This window comes from Tachypleus tridentatus, chromosome 13 (genome assembly GCF_004210375.1).
Source record: "Tachypleus tridentatus isolate NWPU-2018 chromosome 13, ASM421037v1, whole genome shotgun sequence".
Classification (NCBI taxonomy): domain Eukaryota; kingdom Metazoa; phylum Arthropoda; class Merostomata; order Xiphosura; family Limulidae; genus Tachypleus; species Tachypleus tridentatus.
In genome coordinates this window covers 77,181,125-77,201,709 of record NC_134837.1, presented here as the reverse complement: position 1 = coordinate 77,201,709, position 20,585 = coordinate 77,181,125, and the positions used below count along the sequence as shown (strand labels likewise).

General features: G+C 32.8%; 1 protein-coding gene across 1 annotated transcript in view; it reads right to left on the bottom strand.

The window, feature by feature from the left end:
* Positions 1-13,733: 13,733 nt before the first annotated feature.
* LOC143238533 (neuropeptides capa receptor-like) overlaps positions 13,734-20,585 on the bottom strand; it is a 75,487-nt gene continuing 68,635 nt past the window's right edge. The window contains exons 3-4 of the mRNA XM_076478823.1: positions 15,756-15,887; positions 13,734-15,601 (exon numbers count right to left, since the gene is read on the bottom strand). Coding sequence (XP_076334938.1) covers positions 15,114-15,601; positions 15,756-15,887 — 620 coding nt within the window. The 3' untranslated portion in view covers positions 13,734-15,113. The remainder of the gene's footprint in view (positions 15,602-15,755; positions 15,888-20,585) is intronic.

The following is a 20,585-nucleotide window of genomic DNA, read 5'->3' as shown; positions in this document are numbered from 1 at the left end:
TTAGAACTTGTAGAGCATTAGCTTTCAAATAAAAGACATGTAATAACAGAACTTAAAATAAGTTTGCGTTAGGTTTAAAAAACAATATGCATATATATTCAGATAAATTAATATTTGTGATATTCTGCATACACATTTCGCCTTAGAGTTATTAATGTTGTATCAGTTATTAAGACGATTTACTTTGATCAAATATAAAATAATTCTACCTACCATCATAGAGTTAATCATACGTGCCAATTTCATGGTAATGATCAGTAGTTTTAACTACCATACATTATTATGTAGAGTTATGAAATATTCTAATTATACTGTGAGTCGATCAGATATATTCATTATACTTCATAAACAATGATCAGATGTCATTACACAGTGTATCATACAGGATGATGAGATGCTATTATACTATGTGTTATACAAGATGATGAGATACTATTATACTATGTGTTATACAAGATGATGAGATACTATTATACTATGTGTTATACAAGATGATGAGATACTATTATACTATGTGTAAAACAAGATGATGATATACTATTATACTATATGTTATACAAGATGATGAGATACTATTATACTATATGTTATACAAGATGATGAGATACTATTATACTATGTGTTATACAAGATGATGAGATACTATTATACTATGTGTTATACAAGATGATGATATACTATTATACTATATGTTATACAAGATGATGAGATACTATTATACTATGTGTTATACAAGATGATGAGATACTATTATACTATGTGTTATACAGGATGATGAGATGCTATTATACTATGTGTTATACAAGATGATGATATACTATTATACTATATGTTATACAAGATGATGAGATACTATTATACTATATGTTATACAAGATGATGAGATACTATTATACTATGTGTTATACAAGATGATGAGATACTATTATACTATGTGTTATACAAGATGATGATATACTATTATACTATATGTTATACAAGATGATGAGATACTATTATACTATATGTTATACAAGATGATGAGATACTATTATACTATGTGTTATACAAGATGATGAGATACTATTATACTATGTGTTATACAGGATGATGAGATGCTATTATACTATGTGTTATACAAGATGATGAGATACTATTATACTATATGTTATACAAGATGATGAGATACTATTATACTATATGTTATACAAGATGATGAGATACTATTATACTATGTGTTATACAAGATGATGAGATACTATTATACTATGTGTTATACAAGATGATGATATACTATTATACTATATGTTATACAAGATGATGAGATACTATTATACTATGTGTTATACAAGATGATGAGATACTATTATACTATGTGTTATACAGGATGATGAGATGCTATTATACTATGTGTTATACAAGATGATGAGATACTATTATACTATGTGTAAAACAAGATGATGATATACTATTATACTATGTGTTATACAAGATGATGAGATACTATTATACTATGTGTTATACAGGATGATGAGATGCTATTATACTATGTGTTATACAAGATGATGAGATACTATTATACTATGTGTAAAACAAGATGATGATATACTATTATACTATGTGTTATACAAGATGATGAGATACTATTATACTATATGTTATACAAGATGATGAGATACTATTATACTATGTGTTATACAAGATGATGAGATACTATTATACTATATGTTATACAAGATGATGAGATACTATTATACTATGTGTTATACAAGATGATGAGATACTATTATACTATGTGTTATACAAGATGATGAGATACTATTATACTATATGTTATACAAGATGATGAGATACTATTACACTATGTGTTATATAAGATGATAAGATGCTATTATACTGCGTGTCACACATGATGGTGAGATGTTACTATACAGTCATACAAAACAGTGAGATGCTGTTATGCAGTGTACGACACAAAATAATGACATATTTTAATCACAAAAGTGTTACGTGAAACAAAGAAACAATACAGAGTCAGTTTAAATAATAATTATTCCCAAGCTGGAACACATGAGAAGTGAAGTCATGTACATGTTGGAAATAAATAACATTATTGAACCAAGTAATAGTTAATGTAGCTCGTCATGCGTCTTAGTTCCCACACCAGGCAAGTCTTAAATACTTCAGAAAATTTCATTCTGTAGTCAAGATTGAATCTTATCCGATTTCTAGGATTGATGATTCTATTGATACGATGGGTTAATAAGGTTCACTTACTGAGAAAGATATTGGCAAGTCCCACTCACAGACAGAGCTAAAAATATCCGCTTTTATATCACAGGTTTCCAGCACAAAGTGATGCTGCTTGGAATGAAAAAATGCTGCAGCAACTTTCCAACATTTATTCAACAGTGTAACTGTTGGACTAGAAGGGTGTGACACTGATGACGTCATCGTATCAAGTGATGAGTGAGAAAAGCGTTTACGACAACTTCGTTCGTTTTGATTTCTTTCCCGAGTGTAAAAAGCTGAGTTGACTGTACATTTTGTAAACAGTGAATTTTGTCATGTCACAATAGAATATTCAGGATGTGTGGTAGGTTTGGTTTATTTTGAATTTTACACAAAACTACACGAGGGCTATCTGCGCTAGCAGTCCCTAATTTTGCAGTGTAAGACTCGAGGGAAGGCAGCTAGTCATTACCACCCACTGCCAACTCTTGGGCTACTCTTTTACCAAAGAATAGTGGGATTGACCGTGACATTATAACGCCCCCACGGCTGAAAGAGCGAGCATGTTTGGTGTGAAGGGGATTCGAATCCGCGACTCTTGAGTTTCGAGTCGAGTGTCTTAACCACCTGGCCATGCTAAGCCTACATGTGGTAGGTCAAGGACAGATGAAATCTTAGTGAGAAAGGTGGAAGGCATTGTAAATTTTCAAACACTCACACAAGAGAGAACTGATGAGGTATCTTGAAATTGCTGGGTATTAGAGGAAACTCTGTCCAAATTTTTCAACATTGGCACAATGTTTGACCAACATGTTTAGAACAAACACAACATTTATATGAAGTAATCAACGCAAGCATGCTTTTGAAAGTATAAAAGCCATTCTAATGAATTATCCTGTTCTTAGAGCACCATATTTTTCAAAGCAGTTCAAACTCGTTGAAGATGTTAATGATGTTGGTATAAATGCTGTTCTGTTACAAGAGGATGATAATCATGTTAACTATCCGGCTTGCTATTTGTTGGTATTGGTGCTGTTCTGTTACAAGAGGATGATAATCATGTTAACTATCCGGCTTGCTATTTGTTGGTATTGGTGCTGTTCTATTACAAGAGGATGATAATCATGTTAACTATCCGGCTTGCTATTTGTTGGTATTGGTGCTGTTCTATTACAAGAGGATGATAATCATATTTATTATCCGGCTTGCTATTTGTTGGTATTGGTGCTGTTCTATTACAAGAGGATGATAATCATGTTAACTATCCGGCTTGCTATTTGTTGGTATTGGTGCTGTTCTATTACAAGAGGATGATAATCATATTTATTATCCGGCTTGCTATTTGTTGGTATTGGTGCTGTTCTATTACAAGAGGATGATAATCATGTTAACTATCCGGCTTGCTATTTGTTGGTATTGGTGCTGTTCTATTACAAGAGGATGATAATCATATTTATTATCCGGCTTGCTATTTGTTGGTATTGGTGCTGTTCTGTTACAAGAGGATGATAATCATGTTAACTATCCGGCTTGCTATTTGTTGGTATTGGTGCTGTTCTATTACAAGAGGATGATAATCATGTTAACTATCCGGCTTGCTATTTGTTGGTATTGGTGCTGTTCTATTACAAGAGGATGATAATCATATTTATTATCCGGCTTGCTATTTGTTGGTATTGGTGCTGTTCTATTACAAGAGGATGATAATCATGTTAACTATCCGGCTTGCTATTTGTTGGTATTGGTGCTGTTCTATTACAAGAGGATGATAATCATGTTAACTATCCGGCTTGCTATTTGTTGGTATTGGTGCTGTTCTATTACAAGAGGATGATAATCATGTTAACTATCCGGCTTGCTATTTGTTGGCATTGGTACTGTTCTGTTACAAGAGGATGATAATCGCGTTAACTATCCGGCTTGCTATTTGTTGGTATTGGTGCTGTTCTGTTACAAGAGGATGATAATCATGTTAACTATCCGGCTTGCTATTTGTTGGTATTGGTGCTGTTCTATTACAAGAGGATGATAATCATGTTAACTATCCGGCTTGCTATTTGTTGGTATTGGTGCTGTTCTATTACAAGAGGATGATAATCATGTTAACTATCCGGCTTGCTATTTGTTGGTATTAGTGCTGTTCTATTACAAGAGGATGATAATCGTGTTAACTATCCGGCTTGCTATTTGTTGGTATTGGTGCTGTTCTGTTACAAGAGGATGATAATCATGTTAACTATCCGGCTTGCTATTTGTTGGTATTGGTGCTGTTCTATTACAAGAGGATGATAATCGTGTTAACTATCCGGCTTGCTATTTGTTGGTATTGGTGCTGTTCTATTACAAGAGGATGATAATCATGTTAACTATCCGGCTTGCTATTTGTTGGTATTAGTGCTGTTCTATTACAAGAGGATGATAATCGTGTTAACTATCCGGCTTGCTATTTGTTGGTATTGGTGCTGTTCTGTTACAAGAGGATGATAATCATGTTAACTATCCGGCTTGCTATTTGTTGGTATTGGTGCTGTTCTATTACAAGAGGATGATAATCATGTTAACTATCCGGCTTGCTATTTGTTGGTATTGGTGCTGTTCTATTACAAGAGGATGATAATCATGTTAACTATCCGGCTTGCTATTTGTTGGTATTGGTGCTGTTCTATTACAAGAGGATGATAATCATGTTAACTATCCGGCTTGCTATTTGTTGGCATTGGTACTGTTCTATTACAAGAGGATGATAATCGTGTTAACTATCCGGCTTGCTATTTGTTGGTATTGGTGCTGTTCTGTTACAAGAGGATGATAATCATGTTAACTATCCGGCTTGCTATTTTTTGGTATTAGTGCTGTTCTGTTATAAGAGGATGATAATCATGTTAACTATCCGGCTTGATATTTGTTTGTATTGGTGCTGTTCTATTACAAGAGGATGATAATCATGTTAACTATCCGGCTTGCTATTTTTTGGTATTTGTGCTGTTCTGTTATAAGAGGATGATAATCATGTTAACTATCCGGCTTGCTATTTTGTTAAAGAAATTTGACAAACACCAGAAAAATTATTCTACTATTGTAAAAGAATGTCTTCCTTTGTTACTAGTGCTAAAACGTTTTGATGTCTATGTCAGTACTACCAGTTGCCCTGTTTTTGTTTCCAGCAACCACAAGTTTTTGGCATTTATTCAGAAAATGAAAAACAAAAATCAACGACTGATCGATTCTGATTTTAAAAGAGTATAATTCGGAGATCGGACATATTAAGGGCAAGAAAAATATTTTTGTTATTCAAGAGCAGGTTGAAATGTAACTATCACAAGGTTGTTCCTTGTAGAGATTTATAAACGTACATTTATAAAATTCTTAAATGTATCAGAAAATTTTCATTATATCCAAATTTTCCTCTTTTACGTGGTAGAGTTATTAATAACTGTAATGACTAAGCGTAAATATGACTGTGTTTAATATTTAACTTAATACTTGGTCAGAATTTAAAAGTCAGAGAAACCTGGTCAGAATCCTTAGCATAATTAATATAATTGATTCTCATCGAATATTTCTGAACTACAGAAAAGTTATTGAATATTCTGGAATGCTCGTGAGTCAGACCTAAAAATGTATAAGGTGTTAGAACACTCTGGAATACAGATTGGAGCTCAGTGAACTTACAAGAATCAAAATTTTCAGAGAGGATGTGATGACATTCACGTGCGGAAGTTTTTACAGTTAGAAGTTTACAGAGTACTATGATAGTATATATATTTCGCTACGAATGGTGTGAAGTTACTACCTTCCACAGAGATCTAACCGACTGCCATCACGCTCGAGCTTTAAGAAAATTTAGAATTGTGTGTAACGGTTAAATAAGAAAGGTGGACTTGTCGTTGACTGAGAAATTGGACATGTTAAAGCATATTGTATTAAGAAATTCTGATCAGATCTGTTAATTTTCAGTATTTTTGTGATTGTGTCAATATTACTTCATGATTGTGTAAATACTGTAACTCTAAAATTACTCTCAGATTCTTAATATATATAATACATTTGTATATAATGATTTAGTAAACTAGTTCTGTCTTGTTTGTAGGTAACAGATATTGCGGACTCGTCAGGGATCTGAAATTAATATAATTATTCATTGTTTATTGAAAATTGTAAATTAAATGAATTTGATTTTGAATTTAGGTTTTGAATTAAACCAGTAAGTACCAGTATGATATTTTAAATAAATAATGTTTAGGAGAAGTTTGGCAATTTAAGAAAATCTGACTTAGTCTGACTTGAGTATTAAAAGTCCGTTGAACGTGAGAATATTAGTGCCTGAATTTGTTTGTTTTGATTGTTTTTTGAATTTCGCCCAAAGCTACTCGAGGGCTATCTGCGCTAGCCGTCCCTAATCTAGTAGTGTAAGACTAGAGGGAAGGCAGCTAGTCATCACCACCCACCGCCAACTCTTGGGCTACTCTTTTACCAATGAATAGTGGGATTGACCGTCACATTATAACGCCCCTACGGCTGAAAGAGAGATCATGTTTGGTGCAACCGGGATTACGAGTCGAACGCCTTAACACGTTTGGCCATGCCGGGCCCGAATTTAGGAAGGAATATAACTACGTCATCTTAAAGAGACTTGTATCACTGCTTGGAGACGATGCCAAGTAACAACCCATTAAAACTTGAATATACTGGAACCACACAGTTTCTGTTATAAAAGGGCATTTTGCCACTGTCTCAGAAGGGTTCAGTTGAAGTCATATTCAAAGTGTAGAGTTAGGCTTTATGAATTGTCTCCCTCCGCCAGAAGGCTCAGCAGGAATAAGTTCTTATCAGAATTTAATGAATTGTTTCCTTACGTGATTCCATTCATCTTCCAGTACAACCTTTTTAATAAGTCCAATTCTTCCTCTCGTTGTTCTAATTCATTTCATTTTCGAATGGCCTTAGTTATCACAAATATATTCCACAAAACGATTTTCAGGTTTATAAAGAATCTCAGTTACTCTGAAGTAGCAGCAACAACAACTTGAAAGGTTTCAACGTCAAAGCCATGAATCTCTCGTGTATAGCTGACTGTTGTCTCCAAATCAAATTAATATTTAATGATAATCTCTGTGTTACCGGGTCATGAACTGTTTTCATCAGCAGATATATTCTCAATTTGTTCTTAGCTTTGCTTTCACAGAATAATTTGCAAAGTTTTTCATCAATAACTGTTATCAAGTTAACTCGGAAGTCCATGAAGTTGTTTTCAATCTCTACTTTGATCTCTTCACTCCTATCCGTTTTTTGTTTCTTCTAAGTTTCCATCATATTTGTGATTATATTGTTGGTATTACACTCAGTAATACAAGAAATGTCAGAAACTCCGTTGTTGGTTTGAAATCACATTCTATCTGCAACAAGCCAAATCAGTTTTTTCATTTTAGTGTGTTTTACTTCTTGACTATACACTATCTTGTGAAGTACGAAAATTAAAGGGTTTCTGTGTTTTTGTAGAACGTCTTTTCAAAGTGTCCTTTAGACAATGTTCTTCGCATTAAAAATGTTTCAAGCCGTTTTTACTTTTGTCTTTTCATCAAGTAGGGTTCGTCTTTTATTTTTTTGAAAAAAACGAATTCTGTGGAATCAACTGATCAAACATACAATGTAAGGAAATCTCACTTGTAATAAAGATGAGTTTGCACATGGCCCAACTGTTCTACTACGAAACTGAAGAGTGTATTATAAGTAGTACCTTGATCCCCTGTTTGTTATTTGAAGTTCTGCTTTCTACGTGAACGTTTTTTCGTGCTAGCCAATTTTCATGTGAATGTAAATAGAGAAAGCTATATACAAAAAAGTTGATGTAAGTTGTTATAGGTGTTAATATGATTAACAGTTTATCAATATTTCATTTCAGTAAAGTTTTAAAACATACTTAAACACTGACGTGTTAACAACTAGTGATCTAGGCATAAAAAGTTTGTTTTATTTGTTTTTGAATTTCGCGCAAAACTACAAGAGGACTATCTGCGCTAGCCATTCCTAATTTAGCAGTGTAAGACTAGAGGGAAGGCAACTAGTCATCACCACCCACCGCCAACTCTTGGGATACTCTTTTACCAACGAATAGTGGGATTGACCGTCACTTTATAACGCCCAAACGTGCTTGTACCCTCAGTTGTGAGGGGATTCGAACCCTCGACCCTCGGACTACGAGTCGAGTGCCTTAATCACCTGGCCATGCCGGCTCTTATATATAAAAGACATAGATCGTTGTTATCCAACGTTACTTGTTGTTTTTTTTATATATCTTCTTTTATTTGTCTTCAAATAATGCAGTTATTTCTTCCAATAGCGTAAGGCCCGGCTTGGCGAGGGCACTTGACTTGTAATCTGAGGGTCGCGCTTTCGAATTCCCGTCACACCAAACATGCTTGCTCTTTCGCCCGTGTGTGTGTGTGTGTGGGTGTTATAAGTGACTATCAATCCCAATATTTGTTGTTAAAAAAGTAGACCAAGAGTTGGCAGTTGGTTGTGATGACTAGCTGCCTTTCTTCTAGTCTTATACTGCTAAATTTGGAACGGCTAACGCAGATAGTCCTTGTGTAGCTTTGCGCGAAATTCAAAAAATAAACAATCCTATAGAACATTAAATAAGTTTTTGGCATATGTTTATTTTTATACACAAAAAACTCAGAAATAAAATATGCTCTTACATCATTTTTATATTCACTTATGTCATTCAATTCAGGCTACGTGAGTGGTAGAATTAGAAAGCTCTTGTTGACTCAAATAAGATAAATTAACTATTTAATTAACTAATTACGAAATAGATAATAATATCCGGTTTCATGCGATATTTACCTCCTTCTTATCCGACAAAAATGTGAAAATTATAAAGAAAAGACTTAGGCTAGGTTTTTTTTTATGTTTAGTTTTGAGACAAGAAAATAACTTAAACAACTGCTGAAAGTTAAAACACATTCCACCACTCTCAAGAATCAAAGGCTTTACTATAAAGCTTCCTTTGAACCTGGTTCGCGTTTTCAATATATATATAATTTAAGAACTCTAATATAAGGTTTTCTCTGCTTTTAGAAATTGCTACAAGAAAAGATTGCCTTTATTGTCGAAAAGTGATACAAGAAAAACTGTTACAATTGAATATTGGTTATTGTTAGAAACTGCCGCATAAGGAGATTGGCTCTTTTTGCTAGACATTGCTAGAAGAGAAGATTGCATTTTCTGTCAAAGACTGCTGCAAGAGAACGTTGTCCATATAGTATGAAACTGTTATGAGAGAAGCTTACCCCTATAATTAAAATCTGCCAAATCTGAAGAAGGGGTAAAGATAACAAAAGAGAAAACCAAACAGACACGATGTAACAGAAGATTAACAACAACAGATAAAAAATTATTATCTTTTTTTATTTGTTCTCAACACTCGAACTTTCATTTTTGGACACGGAGTTTTACCAATCCGAAAACTGCTCTTTTCTTACCTTGGATACGACTACTTTTCTGTAGTTAAAGAAACTTTGTCTTCTTGTAGTTTTGAAAAGTATAATAACGTTATTTTAACCACATTTGAATTCAATAACATCAGATTGCTTTGGTAATTTTTTAAAATTTATTTTCAAAAGAAAGTTATTAAAAACATACAGCCTGCTTTAAACGTACGTACAAACACTCGATACACAATACAATTAATATCACGACGCAACTTTTAATCCGTATAATCATACAAATTATATGATAGTAAGCTTACAGCTTTGAAGTAACTCAAACAGTGAAATAACTCAAACAGTTGTCTAATAATTTCAGTCATTTTGGTTGATTGTTTCACTAATTCCCAACTGAAAAAGTCTCAAAGAATTATAGCAGTATTGAAACATCATTGAAAACAATCACCGTATATTGGAAGAATGTTGTTTTTTATGAATCTGGATTTTGCGGTCTAGTCAAATATCAATTTCTGATTCGCAAAATTCAATAGAAAACATTAAAAACCTATCACTAGATTGAACATGATTTTGGACACATTTTGTAAAGCTTTAATTTATCTATCTGTTTGTCATTTCATCTGTCAGTTCAATGAAATAAGTCCATTGTACTATTCTATCAACACATCCAGTAAACTTGACGCTATCGGCTTATTTGAATTCCATCCCAAGTTAAGCAGATTTGAACGGATGATTCCACGTACGATAATCCTCACACAAAGGAGAGACTGAATACAGAATATCTACTACCGACATCTACACATCACTTCTTAGATTTAGTTATTCAAAATCTTTACCTACCTTCCAATATAAATATTCCATAATATTATGGTACTCAAATAGTACACACATGTTTTCTCAATGAATATCTTGGGTATCAATGCAACCCCAGTGACACAGCGGTGACTCCTAGTAACACAAAGGTATGTCTGTTGACTCACAATGCTAATGACCGGGTTTTGATACCTGATAGCCCAATGTATAGTTTTTGCTTAATTCTAAACAAACAAACAAACAAACAGACAGACAGCGAAATGTTGACTGAATTACAACGCTAGAAACCGAGTTTTGATATCCGTAATGAGCAGAGCATTGAAAGTCCATTGTCTATCTTTCATAAAGACCCGGCATGGCGAGGTAGTTAAGGAACTCGACTCGTAATCCGAGGGTAGTGGGTTCGAATCCCCGCCACACCGAATATGCTCGCCCTTTCAGCCGTGGGGAGCGTTATAATGTATCGATCAATCTCACTATTCGTTGGTAAAAGAGTAGCCCAAGAATTGACGGTGGGTAATGATCACTAGTTGCCTTCCCTCTAGTCTTACACTGCTAAATACGGCTAGTACGGGTAGCCCTATGTAGCTTTGCGCGAAATCAAAAAGCAAACAAACACACAATCAAGGCTGAGCTTTAGACAAAGTTAATTTCGAAAAAGTCGTACACGATTTGCAGCAAATTGTAGGGTTTGTGGTCTATTACCCGAATGAAGGTCGAAATCGTGAATATTTCCAAGTTCTGAAGGCCATTTTAAGTGTCTTAGTAGTTTGTTTGTTTCAAAAATTATTCATAATTTTCTGACCGATTAATTGGGTTTTTACGGGGTGTTTTTCGCCCCGCTATTTAAAATTAAAGGGAAATTTAAATGTTTAAAAAGTATTTAAATTGGAAAAATCAATACTGTACAAATATTTATAAGAATATCCAAAGCATTAATTAGAGGAAGTTGATTTTAAGCTTGAATTTACACAACAACACGAGTCGCCTTTCATCGAAGAGCTATACTGGTTAATTTACAAGAACTTGGTAAAATTTCTGTATACTTGATGGTGAAAGGTGCAGTCTTCAGGGTCCAGAGTATCTGCGAAACACCATATGAGGAAAAACGATTTTCAGATTTGGTTAAAAGACAAAAAAATTCATCAGTGAAATATTATTTTGTGAAACTATTCTAAAATTTTAGTATAATAAAATAAAATAAAAGATGTATTTATTTATTATATTTTTTATATTTATTATATCATTATGTTTAAATTAGAATATTTCATAGCAGTAATTATATTTGCTGAAATCCAATCTTTGACCGATAATCATCATAAAAGTTAACTGATATGTCTCCCTCTGGTGGCTCAGAGGTAAGTTTCGGGTCTTATAACGTTAAATATCATGTTCAGTTACTTGCAGTGGGCAGAACACAAATAGCTTATTGTGTAGCTTTTTGCTTAACAATAAACAAATTTATCGAATACAGATTATCAACCTTAAAATAATTCCTTCTTCAAAACTTTTCTTTTCTTAATTATAAAAGATAGGTTAATTTTGCAGCATATGTGTATTGTCAAGACAAATCAGGGAATTGTGAGTTGTTGGCAAGTTCTTTCGTTGTTGTTATGAGTCAATAAGGATACTAAATTTAAAAAAATAATTTGTAACAGAAATAAAAGTTGAAAAACGTTGTTTTGAGAGAATAATTTCATTAATTAAAGATATGGAAAGCTTTGATTATGCTCTTAGTCGAAATTCTAAGAAACAAATGCGACATGTTATTATTGTTTATTAATTACTTTCATTCTTATTATAACACTATTATAATTTTTTCTTAAGTAATTGTTGTTGTTTATTAATTACTTTCGTTCTTATTATAAAAATATTATGAATTTTTTCTTAAGTAGTTGTTATTGTTTATTTATTACTTTCATTCTTATTATAACACTATTATAATTTTTTCTTAAGTAATTGTTGTTGTTTATTAATTACTTTCGTTCTTATTATAACACTATTATAATTTTTTCTTAAGTAATTGTTGTTGTTTATTAATTACTTTCGTTCTTATTATAAAAATATTATGAATTTTTTCTTAAGTAGTTGTTATTGTTTATTTATTACTTTCATTCTTATTATAACAGCATTATATTTTTTATAAAATAATTGTTATTGTTTATTAATCACTTTCATTCTTATTATAACAATATTACAAATATTTTTTTCTGAAGCAATTGCAATTGTTTATTAATTACTTTCATTCTTATTATAAAAATATTATGATTTTTTTCTTAAGTAATTATTATTGTTTATTCATTACTTTCATTCTTATTATAACAATACGCTCCAAGTAGCTGAGCGGTATGTCTGCGGACTTACGACGCTAAACCCGGGTTTCAATACCCGTGATGGGCAGAGCACAGATAACCAATGAAGGAGATTTGTGCTTAATTCAAAACAATAACAATATTATGAATTGTTCTTAAGTAATTGTTTATTAATTACTATTATTATAACAATATTATGAATATTTTTGTAAGCTTTATTCGTCAAAATAGGTTACCGGTTTCAAACAGTCGTATTTAAGTTGAATTGCTACACTGGTGAGAAAATTGATTATGCAATTATAATGATATTAATGTTTATATTTGGTTTTTTAAGACGATCTGGTGAACAAATTCTGGTAAAAGAGAAATATTGTTTATAAATTCTCCGGCTCCACCACACATCTCCAAACTTTTAAATGTGTAAATATTGGCGTTGAATTAATTTTTGTTTGTAGAATTTTTGTATCATTCGTAATGTACAGTTAAAACAAAAGTAATAAAGCATCGTCTTAAGATTAATAAAATCGTAATCAGAGCATAATATCTGGAATTTCGTTATATTTTGCTGCCTACAAGGCATTTTATTTAGTATTGGAACCTATCAGTAAGTAAAACCCTTTTTTGTGTGTTGGCTTAGAGAGACATTTTTCTCGTAATACTGAGTATTTAATTCAGTAATATCTTATATATTTTTATAATTTAGACAGGTTAACGACGACTGGCAATATAAATTGATTATCGTGAGAAACAATGGCCGATTTGAATTTCCACTTATTTGTAACCCCAGTGGCCCAGCAGCAATAACTATTTGGAGTTAAGACACTAAAAATCAGGTTTAAACACTTGTGGTGGGTACAGCACAAATATCTTATTGTGTACTTTTGCAACTGACAACAACAAAATCTTAGTTAAAATTTTCTAAAAGTAAACTAAGAGAAGCTAATACGCTTTGAATACTCGTGTTTATTATTCGAAATAAAAGTACAAGGTTGACACAATGACAATATACATTCAGTGAATATAAGGTTTGGAGTGTTTCGTTAGATTCACACTTTCAGAGCAGAGGTTTTGATAAGTGAAAAATAAGCGAAATGGCAATAACTGATGTAAATAAAATTTGTTTTCTGATTTATAAATTAAGCCACAGTTTTACCTCAATACAGGTGTTCAGCTGCTTCCAGGTATTAATACAACGGTACATTTACAACACCCTGAGGTTCACAGTTTATTTTAATTGTACACAACCTACAGTCTTGCCAGAAATAACCAGGAGAGAATGATGTTTCACTAATAAGGTCTTCAAATAACTATAATTAAACTTATGCTAGTTGTATATGATCCTGTCTCACTTTAAAACAAACCGTTAAGTAATTTCTGTTTTTCATGTACTTGAAATATGGCGTTGATGTAAAACTGTTGAATAGCTTCTCACATGTCAAAATCTTTAAAGTAAATTTACATATAAATTAAAGAAAACATGTCAAATCCTTTAAGGCATAAGTTACATCCTAGACTGTTTAAAATATAGGTTACATGCTAATTAAAACAAAAGTTATATGCTAATCTATTTAAAGCACAGGTTGCATGCCAAGCTGTTTAAGGTATAAATAACATGCTCAACTGTTTAAAGTTCAGATTACATGACAAACTGTTTGAAGTAAAAGGTACATCCTAAATGTTAAAAAACTGTCTTATTTAACACTAGTTTAGAATCAGCGTTGCAAAGACAAAATAAAACTGCTGGGTACGATGTAGACAATGGAATATCCACTATTTTGATAATATAGTTATCTCTGAGGGAAGACTGAATCGATGAAGTTCCTGAAGTGCGAACTGGGAGTGAGATCAAGATTCACTTGGATCGATCATATTAGAAGATTGAATGAGGTGCTTGAAACAGGACAGTTGGTAGAGGCAGAAAGGTCTGGAAACCACAGTCTTCGACCCGCAGAATGGGGAAAGCCACCATGATTGATGAAGCAGCGATGTGCTTACTAAATGTTATAATTATACTTACTTAAAAAGTGAAAGAAAATGAAGGGTATTATCTAAGTATAGCACAATATCTCGTTGTATACATCCATACACACTGATTCTAAAGAGCAATATAGTTTTATACGAATCAAAACCATAAAGATATATGAATAGGACTTAAGCTTGTTACTGGTTTTTGATTTACTAATATAATAATCTCATGTTTATATATTTTGTTTCACATTACACCAATAACTCAACAACGGGGTCTTTTGTGCAACACCTTAACAAACGTTAATATATATTATTTTTACGAGAATCTATTGATTTATTTGCTCCTGAATAAGAAATTTCATCATAGTTCAGTTTGTCTGCTCTTCGAGGAAAGTGTTTGTTTCTTGTTTATATTTTCTGGTTTGTAATGATTAAGAAGAGAGCTCGCTCTTGGAAATGTTGATGAAAACACGTTCTCTGAAGGAATCCCTGGATGGAGCTGACTCCTTCTTTCGTCGACAATTTCATTCCAATTTAGTTTCCTATCCGTCCGAGATGAAGATTCGTCGCTGGGCAATCGTTTGATTTCCGCGACGCCCAGATGCTTCAGTGGAACGGAACTGCTACATTCAGAACCAATCGGATTTTTCCTTTTGGAAGAAAACGAACCTTCATTCAGACAAATTGATTTGTGGAAAGGTTCTGTAGATCCCCGTTGTTTTGTACTGCTGCGTTGATGTTTGGGCTGGGAAAATAAACATAACGTCCTTCGGAAGGCTTCTCTATACTTGGTTGACATTAGTGAATAAAGGATGGGGTTGATGGTTGCACTGAAGTAATACAGACAACCTATCGAAAAATATTGTTAAAAGGAATAAAATACCAAAAACAACACTTCAAAATAATACCAGTTCAAACTAATTATTGAATAAAACAAACAATACAGTAAAAGTTTAGCAATTTTACCCTAAGAAAAATGCGTTTAAATAGAGAAATATCCTACCAGCAAGATAATATAATACTTCATTAAGTGTTCTTAAATTCATAGTCCACTGTCGAGGATGCACATATACCACCAGAAGGCGCTGTGCATGGAAAGGTGCCCAGCAAAGAAAGAAAGCGATGACAACAGCAACTATCGGTAACAGATAAATAACAGATAAGTAACTAATGTAAATGTAATATATATACATATATATATGTGTAAGGTATGGTGAAAGAACCGTTTATTTATAACAGGAAACCAGAAGGAATCTTATTATTTACGTCCCGAAAAGTTTTAATAATTTTTAATTATTTAATTATGAAAAGCAAGTTGTTACACAAACACTAAACGTATTTTCAGTGTCACCAATACTATTTATATCAGGTCATCCCTTAAGTAATGTCTGATTTTAGGTTCAGAAAAGGATAAAGGATTTTAAACGCTTTTAATGTTATTTAATCAATAATATATGTTTCATTATTATTAATTACATCCTGTCAACGATTCACAAGCTTCTGAATGTCACTTCTATAAATGCCTTGGAGTTTGGAGGAAAATAATATAGATATGGTAGTTTTGACATCTTCATATGTTCCAAGCTCTTTTCCATCAAGATAGTTCTACAAACTTCAGAATAGATGATAATCAGAATAAGGAGGATGTGGAAGTGTTTCTCACTCTAGCTCTTCAATCTTTGCAGATGTGACCCTTATCGGGTGGGGCCGTGCATTATCCTGGTTTAACACAACACCTTTATGACTGATCAAAGCAAGCCTCCTTTCTTTCAGTGCAATATTCAAGCGCTCTAACTGTTGACAACAGAAGTCTGATGAATCGTTACATTGTGTGGCAGCAACTAAAAGTGGATCACACCAACAATATTCCACCAAACGCTTAACAAGACTTTCCTAGGGTGGTGGTCCATTTAGGGCTGTGCTTTAGCCAGTTTACCTGAACTGAACCATTGTCTGTGGCGCTTAATATTTTTATAACATATTCATTTTTCATCTCAAGTCATCAACTTGTCTAAAAAGATGAATTGCATTCACGAGAGTGCAGAGAAGTGCAAATGTCCACTCTTGTTCTAAGGTTGGCTTCTGTCTGATCATGGGGACCCATTTTCCAAGTTTTGACGCCTTTCCAAGCTGTTACAGATGACGGTTAACTGTTGAATGGGTTGAATTAAGCTTCTGTGTTAGTTCTTTAACTGTTACAACACAATCTTCATCAAGTGCAGCCAGCAGCAAGTCATCATTAAACTCAACAGGACGACCTGAACGTGGCGCATCACTTAAGCTGTAGTCACCTGATCTGAACTTCTGAAATCACCTTCGACATTTTCTTTCATTGAGAGACTCTGCACCATAAACACCTTGAATGTTTAGTGTAGTTTCTAATGCACTAATGCCTTTTTTAAACTCATAAAACATTATATGCCTAATGTGCTTCTCAGACACATCCATCTACATAGGGGTTTATTTGATTAATAATCTGTAAACGTGGAGTTGGGTTAGTGTCTTTTATTTGTCTGCACATATTTATGCACGTCCTACTATATATTTTAGTCATTGAAGTCTTCTACAAAGACAGAAATGATGATGCACTTTCTGTAATAAAATATTCAAGCATTACTTATGGGATGATCTGATATTTTCACTTTACACATTTTATTTATTATTTTATAAAATGTTATACTTCATAATCTATTATTGGTGTAGAAGATAATCATGGCGCTGAGTCCAGATTTTGTAATATTTTTCTGTCCACTTGAAATTATAACACGATAATTAGTTTTGTCACGGATCGAAAAACATGGTTCGTGCAAAGTGATTGTAGAGTAATTTGAATATAAATTGGGTGATTAATAACAAACAGGGGAAATATATTAAGATTTATAATAAATTTGGAATAAGCTCAAACATACAACTATCAAGTTGAAACGTTACAGGAGGCATCGCAAACACCTGATTTGCACATAATCGTAACAATAAACCCTTCACCTGACATTGAGCTCTTTCGTTAACACGTTACAAAAACTGTTTGGTTTTTAACTAAACCAAACGCAAATCTCTTCAATAACGTTATTTCGCCGTTATATAACGATTTTATATAATTTAGTTTTTCCTGGTTTTTGTCATTTGTGAAAATATTTAATTTGGTGAATTTGCGAATGTTTTTTTGTATTCAAAGAAATTAAACATATGGCATAATACGTTAATTTATATATTACCAAAAGTGATCAAAATGTGTTGTATATGACAGAAATAATGACAAAAAGTAGAACAGGAAAGCAAGACGAAAAACAACCATCTGGAAAAAATTATACAGATAAAAAGTAAAATAAAGAAAAAGAATAAAAGGGGAGTTAAATACGAAAATGTTTTAAGTCATTTAAAGACTTCAAGAGCATATTAAATTTCAGGCCTAACTAATCAATATAACAAGAATGAATGCTATGTATAAATGCACAACAAATCACTATAAAGTATATGTACCAACTTTACTGACTGATGTCTTTAATAATACTGATCATTAAACAACATCTTTGTATATTCTATAATAAAAATAACAAACGTCAACAATACAAAAATGCATTACTTCATAAACATAATCTTTCTTATATCGCTGATAAAATAATAATTAAAACATTGATCCAACTGCAGACTTTAGAGACACAATTTGTTTGAATTTGTCAGAGAGGAGTAAATAGGCATTAATATTAAGTTATAAAAAAATTAAAAGTAAAGTTTCTATGGGGACAAGATTAAGAATTTTGGATTCCTGTGTTATACCAGTTTTTACACATACATAAGAATGTTGGATTCCTGTGTTATACCAGTTTCCACACATACATAAGAATGTTGGATTCCTGTGTTAACCAGTTTCCACACGTACATAAGAATGTTGGACAATATAGAAGCAAATGAATTGTGGTTCTTAAGGCGTGTTTTGAAGGTATATTGAATAAGTCACACCTCAAATGAAGATATTCATGATGTTCTGAAAACACGTAGGTTCAGGAAGTCTTCATAAAAATGAAATAGAAATCCATAACCCGAGCGCTTTCGAAAGGTGGACCTTTCTTCTTCAAGGGCAAACTGGGCAAATGAAGATATTTCATCAAGAGCAGGTTGCAGAAGAATGATGATGGCTGACGTTAGAAAAAGACAAATGAAGTTTCTTGGAAACATAATGAAGAAGGAAGAAATTGACAGTTTGGAAGGAAGGAGAGACCATGGAAGACAAGGATTGACTTATATCACGAGCTTATCTAAATGTATGAGTGTATCGATATTTTAAATTATTTGTAACTAAAAGAGATGAGATCTGTGGAAGACCATGGCCACCACTGTCCTGTTTGGATACGATACACAGAAAAAAAATAATACAAAGAACAACTATAAGTTTAGTTTTGCATTCTAGATCCAAAACCTGCAATTTTTTAAAAAGGAAAAATAATATAATATTATGAGTAATCGAAACATTAACTTTCGTCAGACAAAGTCGTAGTAACTAATATTAGCTAAACCAAGCGCAGCTCAATTAACTGGCACCGAATAAAAACAGAAAATAAAAGCTCTCATTGCTTGATAACTGAGATCTGATTGGTTCAGTTACACTTAGAGTCAGAAAACTTATATAATAACATACTCCGAATTTTTTACTAAACATCCAACTTTGTGAAAAATATATTATTTTTATAAAATCAACAACGGAATATTTCTCCAGGTATAAAAGTTGCTTACGTCGTTCTTGTTATAGTTTTATGTCATGTCTGAAATAAAGGGTTTGATTTGATTTTCGCGCAAAGCTACACAAGGGCTATCTGAGTTAGCCGTCCCTAATTTAGCAGTGTAAGACTATAGGGAAGACAGCTAGTCATCACCATCTACCGCCAACTCTTGGGCTACACTTTTACCAACGAATAGTGGGATTGACCGTCACTTATAACGCCCCCACGACTAAAAGGACGAGCATGTTTGGTGCAACTGGGATTGGAACCCGCGACTCTCGGATTACGAGTCGAACGTCTTAACCCACCTGGCTATGCCGGGCCTGAAATAAAGAGTCATCACTTGTTGCATCTGGTGAAGAAAAGGGTAGTAATAAATTTTGTGGCTAAGTCGAAACATAACTCCTGTGATAAACCTATTTATCACTAATAAAATTAGCAACATAACTCCTGTGATAAACCTGTTTATAACTGGTAAAATTAACCACATAATTCCTGTTATAAACGTGTTTATCAATGGTAAAATTAGCTGCATAACTCTTGATATAAACCTGTTTATCACTGTAAAGGTAGCCACATCACCATTGAGATATACCTATTTATCACATATTTATTTGTATGTTCCTATTCATCATTGTTAAAATTTACCCCTGTGACAGGTTTGGGCCAATGAAAGACTTAGCAATAAAAACTAATGTAAACATCTTGAGTTCCTCCACTTTTTCTTAAATCTCGTTTTACTATTTTCAACCATTTTATTTATGAGCACCACCTGTATTAAAGTTCCAAAACAAACGTTCTTATTTAACACACTTCCATTTTAAATTTAAACCAACACACTAATTATTTTATGCACTGTTCTTATAAACAGTTCACTTGGTGTATGTTTTTCTCGTGTTCTTTCTTTTATGACTCTTAAACTAGCAACATAAAATACGACAACCAATGAACAGAAAATGTCTAAAATTGTCCTTTGTTATTCTGTTTGTTACGGTTTCAAAATTTCAAATATGATCCAATGAGTTCTATCATAAGCTTCAAAAAAATTTTCAAGCCACTGCTCAAAGTCACAGGCTAACACAAACGTCGCAACAGTCTATATCTTAAAAAATGTA